The sequence below is a fragment of the Artemia franciscana genome, unplaced genomic scaffold (assembly GCF_032884065.1).
Source record: "Artemia franciscana unplaced genomic scaffold, ASM3288406v1 PGA_scaffold_131, whole genome shotgun sequence".
In the NCBI taxonomy this organism is placed as follows: Eukaryota; Metazoa; Arthropoda; class Branchiopoda; order Anostraca; family Artemiidae; genus Artemia; species Artemia franciscana.
The window spans coordinates 357,889-376,521 of record NW_027062626.1 but is presented as its reverse complement, the minus strand read 5'-3'; the positions used below and the strand labels follow the sequence as shown (position 1 = coordinate 376,521).

Sequence of the window (18,633 nt, the reverse complement as noted above, 5' to 3'; positions counted from 1 at the left end):
GGAGCTGATAGAAAATATTTTGGGTTCTTTTTTGGTTGTTTTTACCTCTTTGAAGATTTTTTCGTTCTTTATTTTGTACTATTAATTTTTATGCCCGTTCCCCCTCCTCTTACTTACTTACTTTCTTAAAACACTTTCTTGGAAACGTCGCTTGCGTATAAAGACACCTCCTTGGTGTGGAGGTTTCTGGGCCTTGCTTGAAATGTTTTTAAGTAACGTTTATTGTGCCTGGTGCCACAGTCTCGCTTGGTTTATGAAGGGTAATGAGTGCTGGATGACAGTTTGCATTCTTCTTGTTCTAATATGTTTTGATTTTATTGAGTTCTTTTGTCCTTATCTCTTTCTCTCTGTTTTGCCGGTTAAAGAGCCTTGAAGAGAGAATATAACGAGAATTTTACTCTTTTTATTTAACTTTTTTTGGAGAAATGAACTTTGAGCTCAGACTCAAAGTTCAATATTTGAGTCTGTCAATCAATACTTACCTGGCTGGGGAGCTGCCTTGATCATAAAGGAGGCGCTCCCAGGGTGAGGCCTTTCCATTACACTTTGGATAGGCTGACCCCTGTGATTACCCTAAATGGGGGTAACTCAACAGCGTAAATTGGCTGACCCAAGCCAGGTAGTTCAATATTTGAGTCTGTCAAAATTAATATTGTAAATATACAATATTTGTATTTATTGTACACCAGGACTACTGTTTCAGGCTGAAATAGCAAATTCACTATTTCAATGTTTATGATCCTGTACTTTTGTCAGGAAAAAATCTTACAAAACCAAATAGCAATAAGAAAATGAAGCTTTTTTTACTACCCAAGTAATTATAGCGAAACCATGAATGACGAAAATCCGCAAAGGGGAAAATGTGTTCTGGGATTACATTTTTTCTGGAAAATCCGTTTGACCATTCGTTCCCACCAGCCAGACAGTCGGTCTTCCAGACAAGGTCTGCCAGACGGTCCAAGTCTGTCCAAGACCGTCAGCCAGACGGTCTTCCCCACATCTTCACGTGAATTCAATTGCATGTATCGCCCTGTCTATATTTAGGCTGGGAAAAATATCTTTACAGCTTCAGACACATATGTTTGTTTTATTTTTGTAAGGGAGGGGGGCCTTTGAAACGGTCATGAAATTCGAAAATAATAGCAACAATTGACAAGTTATATGGACGACGTAGTAAAGATTATGTTTAATTAACCCAAGTAATTTGTTTGGGTGGTTTATATCATCTAAGCTTCCAGCTAAAATTTGTGTTAACCCAATATCTCTATATGGATCAAAAAAGCATTTTATTTTAAGCTGATTCCAAATATGGGAAATTTAGTAAAAGCATTCCATCAAAGTTATAAAGCATAAATAAAGTTGCTTTGTTTTTTTCGAAAAAGGGAGAAAATACCATTCAAAAGAATTTTGATTTCCATAAAAATTTTGCGTCAAACCCTAGATGTCTCTAACCTTGTAGAATATCATTGATTCTAACTACGAAAATTGAAGATTTCATATTTTTTTTAGTCCCAGGTCCCAGGTTGTTGCTTTTTTTAACGGGGTAACCTTATCGAACAAATGTCTATTGAATCTTGGAAGAAGTCTCTTCCAAACGTGAACTGCCACTTCTAGTTCCATTTTCGAGACTGGAAAGTGATCGTAGGGTAGCCTCCCCTCCCCCCCCGTTTCTATTTATCGGGCTCATTGTTACTAAATATGGTATCATTTTAGTGAAAAAGGTCAGAAATATAATAAAAACATGTCAGTATAGGTCGACTAGCCCATGCAGCCACTCAGAAATACCTCAGTGCTAAGAGGGGTTGCACTTCAAATTCATTGATAAATCTTCAAATAAAGGTAGGGGTGTTACACATTATTCAACTCAGGAATTTTTAAATATTTTGATCAAGAGTATTTTAGTTTTCTTCAAAAAACATTCTGGGAAAATGACTCTGACTTTTGCGAATTTATGATTTTAATCGACAAAGTTAATCGGTCAATTACAAAAGTAAGGTGAGAATTTTAAAGCTCGTTGGATTTTGAAATGCACAGAAAATGTATCCGAACTAATTATACGATTTTAATGATTTTTCCTTGTTTCTTTAAATGATCAAACTAGACAAATACCATGCTCTAAGCCAAGGGCTCTTTAGCAGATCGGTGATAAGACAACGTAGAAAGTTTTGATACATTTTAGGAGACCAGATGGAGATAATTTTAGGAGATCAGTCGAGGCCAGATGAAATTTTGTCTAGTCGATGGGTTTTATGTCTTTCTCCTCCCTATATACCCCAAGAACCGTAATCAGAATGATTGCTAAAAGTGAACCGGAAGTCTTGGGCTCTTTCAAAAGTAAGTTACAAGTACTGTTTCCTTTTTTTGGATTGAAAGGGTTTGAGGGATGGTTAGGCCCAATACTCGCATTTTTAGCCGGGGATCCAATTGTAGCAAAATATAGTGTGAGATTGGAATTCATAATTGTTTTTCCAGTAAAAAATATTGAAATATGCAAAGACTATGACTCTGGGTATGAATTCTAAAAATACTCTAAACGCAAAACTCGAAACAATCAAAAAATGTAAAAGACTTTTTTCGTATAAAAACTATTAGCGACACTAAAACTTAAAATCAACAAAGGATTCTCGGTGAAGGGGGCGATTGTCACCACTCTCAACGCTCCCTCCTCTTTGCACTAAAATTTGATGTTTTTCCACCAATGCTTTAAGAAGTATGCTCTGATACAAGAACGTTGTATTAGTAAGTTAATTTGTTTTTGAGAATAACAAAAGAATGGAAAAGGCTTATTTATTCACATCTGCTTTACGATAAAATTTTTGATTCAAACGCAAAAACAGTCAGTATTTAACACACCTTCAGTCACCCACTGGCTATGTTTATTGCACCCTTCAGTTAATCACCAGTAAGATCCAGTTAATCAGTTAATCCAGTAACCTAGAGAGTATGTGGTTATGGGACGGTGGTAATCCTCATACATTGATAATTTCATTTCTCTTTAAGTTTATAAGTTGCTCCTTACTTATGTTTGAAAGTATTTGCTTTGTTCTTTTATTTAATTAAATTAAAAAACAAGTTTTTTTTAAAGGAAAGTAAGGAGCGACGTTAAAACTTAAAACGGACAGAAATTACTCCGTATATGAAAGAGACTTTTCCTCCTCAACGCCCCGCTCTTTACGCTAAAGTTTGACCCTTTCTCTTAACTCTACTTTTTATAACAGTAAGAAACTTTAGCGTAAAGAGTGGGGCGTTGAGGAGTAAAGCCCCTTTCATATACGGAGTAATTCCTGTTCGTTTTAAGTTTAAATGTCGCTCCTTACTTTCCGCTAAAAAAACTTGTTTTTTTTTTTATTTAATTTCTGGACGTTTTTGAATTAATGCATGTTTTGATCTTGGCTCTCCGCACATAAATAATTAAAACGAAATTTGCATATTAATTAATTGCAATTAATCGGAAGATTTCGAGAAAAAAGAAGCAAGAGAGGAGGCCTAGTTGCCCTCCAAGTTTTTGATTAATTAAAAAAGGAACTAGAACTTTTAATTTTTTACAAACTTTTTCATTGGTAAAAAAAAATATACGTAACTTACGAATTAACTTACGTAACGAAGTTCTATATTCGTATATCTTATTGCGTATATGAGGGGGTTCAACCCTCGTCGATACCTCGTTCTTTACACTAAAGCTTAGATTTTATCCCAATTCCTTAAGAATCACAAAGGCCATTGAATAAATAGTTGAAATTACTAAAAATACTTTAGCGTAAAGAGTGAGGTATAACGAGGAGGTAAAACCCTCATATGCGTAATAATTTTTATTCGTTTAAGTTTTAATGCTGCTCCTTACTTTCAGTAGAAAAAAACTTTTCATATTTATTTTTTCATTGTTTTTTTTAAATAAAGCTAGAAAATCCTGCGCCCTCTTCATTGAAATTCTCTTCCCCCATGAGAAGTCTCTCCATGGAAATATCCTCCCACGTACCCCCCCCAACTCTCCCCCATAAACCAAAAAAAAATCCCCTGAAAACGTCTGTAGGTTACGCTTCCCAGTAACCATTACTATATGTAAACACAGGTCAAAGTTTGTAACTTGCAGCCACTCCCACGGGGACTGCGGGGGAGTAAGTCGTCCTTAAAGACATAGTTATTAAGTTTTTTGACTATAGTGAATAAAATGGCTATCTCAGAATTTTGATCTGGTGACTTTGGGTGGGGGGAAAATGAGCGTGGGAGGGGGCCTAGGTGCCCTCCAATTTTTTGTCACTTAAAAAAGGGCACTAGAACTTTTAATTTCCATTAGAATGAGCCCTCTCGCAAGATTCTAGGATCACTCAGTCGATACGATCATCCCTGAAAAAAGAAAAAAAAAAAAAAAACAATTAAACACGCATCCGTGATCTGTCCGTGATGCGAAATTCCACATTTTTGTAGATAGGAGCTTGAAACTTCTACAATAAGGTTTTCTGATGCGCTGAATCTGATGGTGTGATTGTCGTTCAGATTGTCGTTAAGATTGTATGACTTTTAGTGGGTGTTTCCCCCTATTTTCTAAGTTGAGGCAAATGTTCTCAGGCTCGTAACTTTTGATACGTATAACTGATCTTGATGAAATTTGTATATTTAAATTCAGCATTAAAATGCGATTCTTTTGATGTAACTATTAGTATCAAAATTTCATTTTTTAGAGTTTCGGTTACTATTGAGCCGGGTCGCTCCTTACTACAGTTCGTTACCACGAACTGTTTGATTCAACTCTAATACCCAAGTAACTTTTTTTACACTAGGTCTAAATTCAATATGTTTCTTTTGTAATTTCAGACGTAGACGAATGTAAACTATTGAATGACCCATGCAGTAAAAATGGTGATAGATTAGCAACTTGTATCAACCTCCCTGGCAACTATTCATGTGCTTGTGGCACAGCATATTCTTTCGTGAATGGCACATGCAACGGTAAGACGCTTTTTCTTTCTCTATACAGATTCTGATAACTGACGTATGACAACTTCTACTGTTTTAAATCTTATTTTGCTTATACATTTAGGCGTCAACTGCGGATCCTACAAAATCTTTCAATTTTATTTCCTTCATAATCTCCTACCAAATTTTCCTTTTGTATTCCTTCCCCTATCTCCTTTGTTCCTTTTTTTGGCTTCAAAATTAACAACCTGACAATTATCAGGCAAGGCTGAGACAAATATCATTTGACCCATTAACAAGATACTGACGCTTCGTCTGTTTCGACACACATCTCTTCCTTATTTTGGCGATAAATTTCCGATTTTACAGGGCTTTAGTCCAGCGTAAGAAAATACTGTAATTTCATTGGGCATTGTCACAACAGGCGTAAAGGTGGTCTTAAAATTTTAGTATGTTTATTTTAATAATACGTCCAGGACAATTAAGCTAAAAACCTAGTGTTATGGGATTGTTCAGCCACTGTAGATATAGGCCTATGCATAATGCACAATTACTACAGCACAAACTGGCTACTAAAAAGAAACAAAACCAACGAAAACAATGCAACTTAGACAATCTACTCAAGAAATTTACATAGTTCTTAACACTGCTGTCGATTTAGTCTACGAAAGGACAGTTTATCAACCTGACCAAAAAGTTGAACATGGTGTTTTACCCTACAGTGTAGGTAGGACAAGATGTCGTGAAATTTAAAGTCTTTTAAACAACATACGAGACTTTTTCCACTCTTTTGTGTGTCTAGTTATACGATGGTGTTGCTGGACAATCACCACACACACATCGCCATGCGCACCTGGTGCAATAATATGTATGCAATTTAGTGCAAATTGTTATTTATAAGGAAAAACGAAGTCCAGAAAAGAGTAAATCACTCAGTGGCGTCAATTGGGGGAGGAGGAGGGGCTTGTGCTTCCTAATTTTCCGTCTCCCTCTATGTTTTTAAGAATTCTCTGTGCTTTGGAAGGGGGGGGGTCTTTAAAATTGCCTTTTTTAGTATTTCTATTGAAAAAAAAAAAAAAAAATTTACCCCCGCTCTCGATATTAAGAATTAATTTTTATCTATCGCCCCAAAATTGACGTGAACTGACGCCATTGAAAACACTTAGTTCTCTATACAGTGACCTTTTGATTTTGACTTGACTTATTTTCTGTATTACCTTAATAATAGCTTGATTGATAAGCTATAATTTCAATATCTATGTTCGCTTTGTTTGGTTGACTATATTGGATATGAAATCCAGATGGGAAGGACGAACCCATATCTATCATCCAAGGAAAGTAAAAACACTGAATCTCTATGACAAAAGAAAATTTTCAAACCTTGGCGATACAAGCATACCCCCCCCCCCCGAAAAATGTAATATCGAACCCTTACTAAGAAAGGCACTATCTGTGAAGCTAATATATGGTATATTGCCGAATTCATTTAAAATATGACTAATTTTGACTTCTTTCAAGGAAACCGTTTTTGTGAGAACTTCGTGAAAGACTTGATTATTTAATTTAACAACTAGTTTAATAAACCCTACTTATTATTATTGTTTTAAATCCTTTCCGGTTGAAAAAAAGTTTAATTGCTTTATTAATTGATTATGTGATCATGAACGAATTGATGCGTGTCCTTGATTCAGGATAACGCACCGATCAGTTTTTAATGACAATTGAACGAAAAGAAAACAGTAATATAAGAAAAAAATGAAATAAGATAGTATATAAGAAAAAAATAAATCATTTATGGACAAATAAAAAAAAAATACCATGGTTATATTGAAAGCGTTCTACAAATTCTTAAACCATGGTTTAAGTACTTATTTGTTATTTAGTCTAATATATAACTTGTAGTCACTTTTGCAGGTAAATTCAAAAAGTATAAGAGGTGGGTGTAGGGATCATTTTGAGCTTTTCTGATATGAAGATGCAAAATATCGGTGTCTTTTTTTTCAAAACCTAGGGTGGGATATTTTCAAATGATAATGCAAACAAATTATTTTAAAAATCTTCGATGGAATGCAATTGCTCAAACCCCCTTCCCCGATAGTGCCTCTGCTCGCTTTAACTTTTTCTCGTCAAAATTGGGCCGCTAACGAGTTCACGATAGCTTAAATCTATTTCCTTTTCCTCTTACACTATCACGTCTATAAGCCTTGACTATATTATCACTTGACTATAAGCCTTTTACGGTTATTAACCTAAAAAACCTCTTCCACGAAACGAGTTTTTCAAAGAAAAGTAAAGAGCTCCATTAAACCAAAAATGAGCAGAAATAGAGTGGAATACTCTTCCAAGTGTAAAACTATCACATATCACTATCAATAAGTAAATGAAACTCAAAACGAACAGAAATTACAGCATATAGCCGAGTCAAAATCAAAACGAGCAAAAATTAAAATGAGTAGGGCTGATAACCCCCATGCCTTCTCAAAACCAGAGCATAACTTGCGCTTTGCTAGAAAAAAAAACAAAAACAAAAACATATGACCGTGGATTGTCAGTTTAATTGGCATACTGATATTTATTCCTTAAAGTTTTGATAATTTCTCACTTATGAAAGTAATAAAAAGTGAAAACATTAAAAACGTATTTTATATTCAGTAAAGTGCAAGTTATGTTCTGGTCTTGAGAAGGTATGGCGGCTATCAGCCCTACTCGTTTTGAGTTTGACTCGGCTATTTGTTGTAATTTCTGTTTCTTTTTACTTATATTTAATTATTGACAGTGATGTGTGGTAGTTTTACACTTGGAAGATTATTTGACTCTATTTCTGTTCATTTTTTGGCTTAATGGAGCTCTTTACTTTTCTTTGAATTTTTTTTTGCGGAAGAAGTTTCTTAGATTAGATTCTGTTTGTTTTTTATTGACCAAGTTTTTTTTCATATTTTGAATTCGTTACACCTTTTGTTTTTTTTTCTATAAGAATCCATAGCTTGGGTTGCTGATTGTCTGTTGGAAGAAATTTTTAAGAATTTTAATCCAGGCACGAACAGTATTTTTTAATTTAATTTTATAATTTCTGAAGTTGACTTGAAAATAAAACTTATCGTTTCTAAAAGATTCTATCTTTTGACAATCCTGGCTCATTCACAATCTGGATACACTTACACTCTTTTTACTTATTTAAATTGTAAGAGGAGAAGTAGTAATAGCAGTAGCCCCAAAAGTTTCAGCTTAATACCCCCAGTCGTTCTCGACATATTGCTGAGATGTCTTATTGGCAACCATAAACATAATGCCTTTTCATTTAGTTTAAAGCAACTTTTGTTTTAAAGCCTAATGGTCCCATTTCATAATTGGGGGGTCGACATGCCCAATATCCCTTAAGACATAGTCGCTGGACCGTTCTACTATGCTGAACAAAGTGGCTGTATCAAAGTATTAGTTGGAGCAATAATAACAGTAGTAGTAGAACTAGTAAATGTTGCAGTAGTAGTAGTATTAGTAGTATTAGGTACATATTGCCTTTTAGTCAATTGATCTCCCCCTATCTGTATTCTCTGAGAGTACAAACTTAATACACAAATTAGTTCTTAGGATACGCTATTTTGACAATCTAAATGCACATACTGTCTTTTATTAGTTCGAATTTGCCATCAATATTCTCTCAAAATTTATCTTCATAGACTTATCCTTAATAGTACTATTATTACAGTAGTTACGGTGGTAGTAGATATAGTTGCAGCGTTAATATTGTATTGATAGCAGTAGTAGCAGCAGTATTAATAGTGGCAGCACCATGTGCATATTGCCTTTTGGTAAGTTGAACACCACTTTCGGGATACCCCGGAAGTTTCACCTTGACACATTCAGTCGTTTCAAAAATATTATTGGTGTGTTCTTTTGGTACCCTTTTAAGCCCTTTTCACCTTAATACTTTAAGCCTTATAAGTCGTTGCAACTTAAATAGCAGTTGGAGTAGTTTAGTAGTATTAGTAGTATTAGTTAAAGTAGCACTTGTGTTAGTGTTAGTGTTTCCGAAATTTTCAACTTAATACCCAAATCAATTTTTGAGATACGCCCTTTTGACAATCTGCATGCACATAGTGTGTTTTTATTTAGTTCAAATTTCCCCTCAATATTCTGTCAATTTTTCACATTCATACATGTAGCCTTAATTGTACTAGTTTCATAGTGGTAGAGGTAGTAGAAGGAACAGTAGTAGGTGTAATAGTGTACTATTAGTAGTCGTAACAGTAGTAGTAGCAGTATTAATACCAGTAGTAACAGGTACATTTTGCCTTTTGATTAACTGAACATCCCACTCATGATGACCCTGAAGTTTCCTCTTGATATGATAAGTCGTTCCAAAAAATATTGCTGATACACCCATATCAGCAATTTGTATACACATTGGGTCCCTTCTGGAAAATATTCACAGCTACCGAAAAGAAAGCCATTTGTTGTGCATTCTATAGATATGCCAAGTTTCTCATGCGTCTCCCTCTCTGGCACAGCAATGGCGACATCTCCATGAAATACAAGGTCATCAACCCTTCCATGGCCATAGAGAGAAGAATCTACAAATTCAGTGCCAATGTTTTAAAAGCCAACCACCCCTGGACTATGTTATTTTATAATGTTTGTAGTTGAAGTGTGTTTAAATTTTTTCTTTTTTATACTCCGTCTTTTTCGTTTTTGACGGGTAATAAACTAATAATAATAGTAATAATTGGTTTATTTCAACTTTCCCCTCAACGTTTCCTCAGATAATTTTTTCAACACCCTCAACCTTAATAGGACTCGCTGCAAAAGTTGAAGTTCTAATGATGGTAGTGATAGTAGTAATTGTACTTATGGTAGCAGTAGTAGTTGTAGTAGTAGTAGCGTACAAATATCGCCTTTGGTCAATTGATCATCTCCCTTATCCCTTCCTGAAAATTCAAAATTGATATACTTAGTCATTCCTGAGTTACACCCTTTTGACAACCCATATATGCATAACATGTTTTGATTTAGTTCAACGCTCCCCACAACATTCCCTGAAAGACTCATGTTAATGCCCTTCGTATTTTGGGAAAGTAGAAGTCAAATATGCTTACCTTTTCTCAATAGTTTATGCTATATGTAAACAATGAACAAATTGAGTAACTTACAGACCCTGCACTGAGGGCTTGGGGGGGAATGAGCTGACATCCCAATATGTATAATTACTGAACCTTTCAACAATGTTGAAATAAATTAATATCTCAAAACCTTTTTGAATGTTTGTTTTGGGAAATGATAGGAGTAGGGCTACTCTCAAATCACTTTGAACCGTAAAAAGGGCATTATAACTTCCAATTTAAAATCAAAGGATACCCATCTAAATTTAATGCGACCACTCATTCTATAAAAACCCTATATACAGTTATGCCCCAGGCATAAACTATATACAGTTATGCCATAGGGCACAACTTAAAGCCTTTGCCATGGGGCTCCGGGGGTTGCTTCAACTCTGGAGGCATTGTTTTATATTCTTTGGACTATTTTAAACAAAATAGCCTTGCCCATTTCCAATGAGATGCGTTTGGTGAAAAGATGGGAAGTAGGGGGGGGGGCTAGTTGACCTCCATCACTTTTGACTCTGAAAAGGGAACTAGAACCTCTAATTTCAACCCGATGAGCCACCTCTAAATTTTATCTCTGGCTTAAGAATCTATGAAAGACATGATCCCTAGTTTCTCACACACAGAAACAAATAAAAATTCCGATTGGTCATTGCAGTAATCTGTCGGGAGTTAGAGGTTTAAAATAATACTCTTCTACACGGACAGCAAGGAAAAACTCACGTGAATCAAAAATACTCGACCGGTGTGAGGTCCTAACAAACATCGCAATACCACACGAAGGGTTTGCCATTGGAAGTGGATCGTTTAGTGGGCAGCAAATAGGGAGCGAAATTATTGTCAGTTTTCAGAAGGCCTTAACTATGACTCGTCAAAAAATGTTCTTGCAAGCACAGTATTTCACAGTTCGAAAGCAAACCTTTGATCACAGGAAGTTTGACTAAAATTCCACCATAAATATTCCACGAAAGTACAGTTTGCGCAGTAGTAGACAGATTCATATCATACCGTGAGCTTTGCTAGTTGATTCTTGTTATTGTGACACTTTATACTGTAACAAGTATGGCCGGCAACTTTACATTTTAGACAGAACATTTTTCCCAAACACGGAGAGGCACTGTTAGAGGTGTGATCGCATGATCCATATCGAGAGCAGAGGGCCTGACTGGAGCACTGGGAGGCCAGGTGTCCAGTTTTATGACACGAGAAAGAACACTTCTGGAGATATACAAAAACTTGTGCGGAAAGGTTTTTTAGTCGACTTTACATTGTAACAAGCATGGCCGGCAACTTTACACTTTAGACAATGAAGTCTTACCGAACAGAGGCACTGTTAGAGGTGTGGTCACATGATCTACAGCTAGAGCAGAGGGCCTTACGGGAGCAGTGGGAGGCCAGGTGTCCAGTTTTATGACACGAGAAAGAACACTTCTGGAGATATACAAAAACTTGTGCGGAAAGGTTTTTTAGTCGACTTTACATTGTAACAAGCATGGCCGGCAACTTTACACTTTAGACAATGAAGTCTTACCGAACAGAGGCACTGTTAGAGGTGTGGTCACATGATCTACAGCTAGAGCAGAGGGCCTTACGGGAGGAGTGGGAGGCCTGATGTCCAGTTTTTTGACACGAGAAAGAACACTTCTGGAGATATACAAAAACTTGTGCGGAAAGGTTTTTTAGTCGACTTTACATTGTAACAAGCATGGCCGGCAACTTTACACTTTAGACAATGAAGTCTTACCGAACAGAGGCACTGTTAGAGGTGTGGTCACATGATCTACAGCTAGAGCAGAGGGCCTTACGGGAGCAGTGGGAGGCCTGATGTCCAGTTTTTTGACACGAGAAAGAACACTTCTGGAGATATACGAAAGTTTGTGTGGAAGGGTTTTTTAGTCAGCTTTCACAAACACTTTCAAGAACTTTTCAAGAACCTTTCAACAATGTTGAAATAAATTAATGTCTCAAAACCTTTTTAAATGTTTGTTTTGGGAAATGATGGGAGTGGGGGGGGGAGACTGCTCTCAAATCACTTTCACTCGTAAAAAGGGCATTATAACTTCCAATTGAAAATCAAAGGACACCCATCTAAATTTAATGCGACCACTCATTCTATAAAAACCTTATATACAGTTATGCCCCAGGGCACAACAAAGCCCTTGCCATGGGGCTCCGGGGTTTGCTTCAATTCTGGAGGCATTGTTTTATATTCTTTGGACTATTTTAAACAAAATAGCTATGCCCATTTTCAATGAGATGCGTTTGGTGAAAAGATGGGAAGTAGGGGAGGGGCTAGTTGAACTCCATCACTTTTGACTCTGAGAAGGGAACTAGAACTTCTAATTTCAACCCGATGAACCACCTCTAACTTTTATCCCTTCCTTAAGAATCTTTGAAAGACATGACCCCTAGTTTCTCACATGCAGAAACAAATAACAATTCTGATCGGTCATTGCAGTAATCTGTCAGGAGATAAAGGTTTAAAGTAATACTCTTCTACACGGACAGCAAGGAAAAACTCACATGAATAAAAAATACTCGACCGGCACGAGGTCCTAACAAGCATAGCAATACCACACGAAGGCTTTGCCACTGGAAGTGGATCGTGTAGTGGGTCATCGCATGATCCACATCGAGAGCAGAGGGCCTGGCTGGAGCATTGGGAGGCCAGGTGTCCAGTTTTATGACACGAGAAAGGATACTTCTGGAGATATACAAAAGCTTGTGCGGAAAGGTTTTTTTAGTCAACTTTACACTGTAACAAGTATGGCCGGCAACTTTACATTCTAGACAGTGAAGTTTTACCGAACAGAGGCACTGTTAGAGGTGTGGTCACAAGATCCACCGCGAGAGCAGAGGGCCTGACGGGAGCAGTGAGAGGCCAGATGTGCAGTTTTATGACACAAGAAAGAACACTTCGGGAGATATACAAAGGCATGTTTAGAAAGGTTTTTTTAGTCAACATACACTGTAGCAAGTATGGCCGGCGACTTTACATTTTAGACAGTGAATTTTACAGAACACGGACAGGCACTGTTAGAGATGTGATCACATGATCCATAGCGAGAGCAGAGGGCCTGACGGGATCACTGGGAGGCCAGGTGTCCAGTTTTATGACACGAGAGACAACACTTCTGGAGATATACAAAAGTTTTTGTGTGGAAGGGTTTTTTGGTCAGCTTTCACAAATACTTTAAAGAACTGATCCAGGTTTTATTTCGACTCAAAGTAGACCTTAAGCACTCGGGACTTTCCGCACTGTGAAACTTTCACACAGTTTGGTACAAGATATTTGAGTTGATTCTGATCGTTTTTGGACTGTACGCCTATATATGTTATATATATATATATGTTATATATATATATATGTTATATATATATATATATATATATATATATATATATATATATATATATATATATATATATACACACAAATATATGTATATATATATATACACAAATATATGTATATTTATATATAACAAATTCATTGCGCGGACTGCTTGTATTTTCTGGGACGAATACCCAACCATCTAGCAGTATATTTCGTGAATTTAGAAAGCTTTATACATATCTCTGTGGTAGTTCTAAATTGATTAAAATCTCTGTGGTATTTTGACTGTATTTTGGGCAAAGTTTTGGTTTATGGTACAAACTAAATTCAGACCTTGCTGTGGTACGATCTCTATTCTATTTTAGTAAGGGCATCAAAGCTTCCGTTTTTCATTCAGACAAGTTAATGGCCTTTTAAGCTTCCTTCAGGGAAATATACGTAAAATTTTGAAAATCCCAAATATACGTAAAAATACGTAAAATCCCAAAGCCCCGAAGGGGCTTTGGGATTTTAGAAATGCCTAGATTGGGAACCATTGATCAAAAGTCAATTTGCTTCTCAAACATTAAACGAGTTGACGTTGTATTAGCAGTAAAAAGTTAGAATTTATCCTATAAAAAAATTACACAGTTTTTGTAGTATACGGATATTGTTTTTGTGCTTAACCAGAGATCTTTGGATCCAAGTATTCACGTTGTATTTTAAGCTTGGACCGTGTTTCCACGAAAATATTCTTTTATAATGTCACTTATTTTTTATGTGTAAAAATAAAATTTTCAGACGTGGTTGATGGTAATCATGGTTTTGGCTACAGCCTTCTTGGAATAAAAACTATAAGAAAATCCTGTGATTATAAGACACAGAGAGATATTAGATTTATGCAAATGGCCCATACCTGCTTTTCCCATTACTTTGAGGTGTGATTTTTCTTCTTTCCTAACATCTTAGGGTTCTTAGCTATTTTTTAGCTTGCATTTCTAAAATTAGATTATTACACATCACCAAAGCCGTATGGCATTGGAACATACAAAATATAGCCCCATAAGTTTTGCCTAATTGGTTTCTGTCTTATTTCTGAAGTCTGTGGCTGATTTTTAGAAAATAAAAACTTATGTATGGGATGCGGTTTACCAAAGCTAGATTCTCATTCGTAATAAAATTTTACTGATACCGAGGTTTGACTGGCACTAATTTGAGCCAATCAGATTTTTTTGTATTTTCTGATTGGCTGAAAAAATCTAAGAAAAAATCGAATTGGCTAAAATTAGCGCATGATAAACCCCAGAATGAGTAAAGTCTCGTTGTAAATGGGCCTAATATACTTCGAGAGAAAGCCACAAAAATTCTTTCTTCTTTATGAGTCTGATGCCTTTGTTATTTATTCTTTATTTTCTTCTTCCAGAAGACATCGTGCTGTCTAGTAATGGTTTAACAGTAACAAAAGGAGACCTTCTTCGAGCTATGAAAAAAAGTATTGTTTTTGGACCTCTTCTTCTACTTCTCCTTAAAAAAAAGAAAGTGTTTATGCTTTCACCCTTGCTGGGGCTAATAGGCTTAGCTGGAAAGAAAAAGGACGATCCTTTCGCAGAGCCAGTCACGTCACAACAAGTAGCTCACTTGATCTCAAACGCTGAAAATTACTATGGAGGTGAGCCTTTTGAATACTCCTACAACTCACGCCCAATTGGCTATAGAAGAGGAGCACGAAAATTGAAGATGAGAGAAAGAGTGGATGAAGATCTCCCTGAGGAAATCGCTGCTGTTTTTAATAAAGCCTCTTTAAGCCAGAAAGTTAGACGAGGCTATGGAAGAGCTTTAGATATGGAGGATGACATTATGGCCAATGAGCTGATTAAATTGATGAAATTGGCCGATGTGAGGGTTTCTGGGAACGGACCTGGTGAACTACGAGCAAGGTACCTGGCTGACTTGGTACATGCAGTTAGACAAATAGCTGGAAAATCCTGATATATAATATTATTAATATTGTTGCTGTTATTTATTTAATAAATTCTATCAAGTATGAACAAGTAAGATTTAGTATTTTATTGGTTTGGTCAAAAATATAATTCCAAAAATATCCAAAAATATCTTGATTCAAAGAGATCACTTAAATAATAAGAAAAATACAGTGCAGTGAACATTCCAACTATGACCGTTTAAAGACCGTTTATTATATTTAAAATATTTTCTCGTCTAGATGATTTCAAAAAAAAGAAATACTGCATGCAAGAAATAGCAATTTCTAAAATTTTAAGTACTACTGAGATTCGTGTCATCTTTCCTTACTCTCTTTCTTCTATTCTTTTCTTTCTATCTTATTCGATCTTACTCTTTCTTACTATGTCTTATCCTATTCTTATTTTATTCTTTTTCAAAGTTTTGAAGAGCTTTGAAAGTTAAAGATTTAATTTTCTTTTTAAGAAGACATGCTGCCATCTTTTCGTGTTTATCTCTATGTTTTCTAATCTTTATCATTTTCGTTATTCAGGGAAATATGAACATTACATAAAATTAATACATGAATAACAGTTTTTTCTTTAAAAGTTTATAAGGCTGGAATATTCACTCTGTAATGAAACACTAACTCTGAACTACCTAAACCACTCAAAACTTCTTATCTTATACTAAACAAGAATTTTCTTCAACATCTCTAAAAATATTTCCATAGGATGAAGTATTTATAGTAAACTAAGCAATCTTATTTAGATTTTCTGAATCTATTTTGTATATTGAACTTCTCCCATATTCTTATCAAAATTATTGGTGCATATAGTAAACACTAAGCATAAAATAATACATCATTCAGTAATGTTAATCTTTGTTTTAAGATAAAAGAACAAGTAAATCTTCTTAAAGATATATCGTAATTACCAAACACAGTTAGACAAGGGTATCACCAAGGGAGGAACAGAAGAATGTCCCTCTGGAACATAATGCGCATAAATATCAGTCTCATAATAGGAAAATGTAAATACTGAGGCAAAATGAAGTTTACTCTTCTCCCTACAAAACTTTCACGAAATGTCCTCAAAAATAAGTGTAAAACTATTTTCCGACTAACTGAGTTAGATTTGCTCCAGTAACTGGCCTAATCTAGCCACAGCACAACACAATCCCCCCTGAAAAGGCTTATAAAAACTTACCTTACCCTTTTAAATATTTGCTATGAGTGCCCTTGTGATTTAAATAACTATTTGAAGAAACGTGTACAAATACAAATGGCTAGAAAACCAGTTACAAACCATTGATAGAAGCTAGAAATTGCTTAACTATGCTATAAAGTAATAACAATGTCAACATGTACATAATGTGAGAACAAGGTATGTTGACACAGCAATTCTACAATGTATATAAAAAAGGACACGTAAACAAAGGCATCTTGAGACAATTATTTAACCACGAACATTTTTAAGATGTAAAATATTTATAATGGTTTCTAATTTAGTCCAACACATTGAGGAAATTTAATCAGTTCTCCCGGAAAATTTGCTAATTTTCTAATTATGCTAAAAAGTTGGCCTTTCTCTTTCTGATGAGAGATAGAAGCCCCTTACCCTCCCCTGTGAGCACCCGTTGGCCTGTTTCTGAAGGCAGGATTGTATTCGAGATTTTCTTCTCAGGGGGGTGGGGGGGATTTTTGTTTGGAGAAGGCTCCACAAACCGCAGAAAAGTTGATTTATATTTACTTTTGCTATTTTTGTAAGAGTCCGAGAAAAATTTTTGGGGTGGAGACAAAACCGGGTAATCTCCTCCCTAGATACGGCCCTGTCTGAAGGAATAAAAACCAGTTTGGGACTCAAAATTTCCTGCCTAAGAGTCTAAAGAAAAATTTAATGCTTATACAATAGACTACAAAAAAAACACCGTCAAGTGGAAGTATATTTCTTTCAATGTTACTCAAACTTTCACTATGAATGACTAATACCCCCAAAATCTCCGATCAAAAATATATGCCCTTTGTTTCAATTTCAGAAAGACGGTGAAAAAACTTATTCCTTTAAAAAAAAAATCACACAAGCATTCAGCATATACAAGCATAAGTAATTTAAGCATTCCCTTACATTGCTTAATTTGTTAGTGTCCGTAACACTTATCAGCCAATAGTTAATTGGAAAACTACAATGTGTGATGCTGTGGAACGGGTAACAACGTCTAACAACGGGTAAAAGTGAAATATATGCATTCAGATCAGAGTCAATTGGTTTTCGGGTGCTCACAAGAGAGGATGCACTCTGTAAATACATCTCATTATTGATGCACTCTGTAAATACATCTCATTATTGACATGGGATGCAGTCGGTAGCTTTCAGTAAAAAGATGAAAAATTTTATACGTTGTTTGGTAAGTTTTCCCTATTTTGTTGCACGAAGTATGGATAGAGTTGGAATTTCCATGAAAAATTTTTTGGAGGGAGGGGGCTTAGGGTTGTTTTTGGTTGAGGAGGGCAAAAATTTTTCTCTGGTGCTCGTAAAAGCTATTAACTACTTTTTCTTTAGCATTTTTATCTCTGTCGTCCGACAGGCTCTTTGGCTAGTTTAAGCATAAACTATTTACGTTTACTAATTAGTCTTTGTTTTGAATTTAATGCTTTAACTGTTTTTTTTTAAAACTTTGAATAACTCTATCCTCAAAAATGTTTTCTGGTGGCTTGAGCTTGTCGAAGCAAGTCTCAAATGAAATGTCTATAAAAGATTCTATTGATGGGTATTTAAAAAATAAATTCCCTGGAAGGATGCGGATTAGCAGTCATGTGTTCAAATATTTAGTTCCGTTGTGAGTTTAAGATTAAAACTCCCAATCTCCCTCTCATGCTTTTAACGTTACTATTCTTTTTTCAACCTATATTGCCTCTCAAAATTCGCTATCAAATCTAGTCCCCATTAAATTAGAGAACGATTACTACAAATGAGTCGAAATAGTGTTTACACTGCGTCTAGGAGTTAACGTTTGTTTAGATAAGATACTAGAGCGAAGGGTTTCTCCCCGTATAGGGGCTCTGAAGGAGGAGCGCAATGAACCTCTGGAAATTTGTCGTTCTACTTGCTTCCTTACGACTTCTTCAGACTTTGAAACTTCTGAATTTTCTTCAGTGTTCCTGAAAATAAAGAATAGAAGATCGAGACTTCTTCAAATATATAGAAGATTGCAATAAAGAATAGAGTAGTCTGAGGACTTCTTCAGATTTTAAAGCTTCTGAATTGTCTTCAGTGTTCCTGAAAATACATAACTGAAGTTCGTACAGGAGTCTTTTTTCTCGTAATATGTCAAACAAGTTGTTGT

General features: G+C 35.6%; 2 protein-coding genes and 1 pseudogene across 3 annotated transcripts in view; 2 read left to right on the top strand and 1 right to left on the bottom strand.

Moving 5' to 3' along the window:
• Positions 1–15,380, top strand: part of LOC136041301 (fibropellin-1-like) — a 60,328-nt gene extending 44,948 nt beyond the window's left edge. For both annotated transcript variants that reach the window (XM_065725920.1, XM_065725919.1), the window contains exons 14-15: positions 4,813–4,947; positions 14,753–15,380. In XM_065725920.1, the coding sequence (XP_065581992.1) occupies positions 4,813–4,947; positions 14,753–15,318 (701 nt within the window). In that variant the 3' untranslated portion in view covers positions 15,319–15,380. The remainder of the gene's footprint in view (positions 1–4,812; positions 4,948–14,752) is intronic.
• LOC136041308 (U1 spliceosomal RNA) lies at positions 475–606 on the top strand (annotated as a pseudogene).
• A 1-nt stretch (position 15,381) lies between the features above and the next one.
• LOC136041302 (organic cation transporter protein-like) overlaps positions 15,382–18,633 on the bottom strand; it is a 77,415-nt gene continuing 74,163 nt past the window's right edge. The window contains exon 8 of the mRNA XM_065725921.1: positions 15,382–18,448. Coding sequence (XP_065581993.1) covers positions 18,253–18,448 — 196 coding nt within the window. The 3' untranslated portion in view covers positions 15,382–18,252. The remainder of the gene's footprint in view (positions 18,449–18,633) is intronic.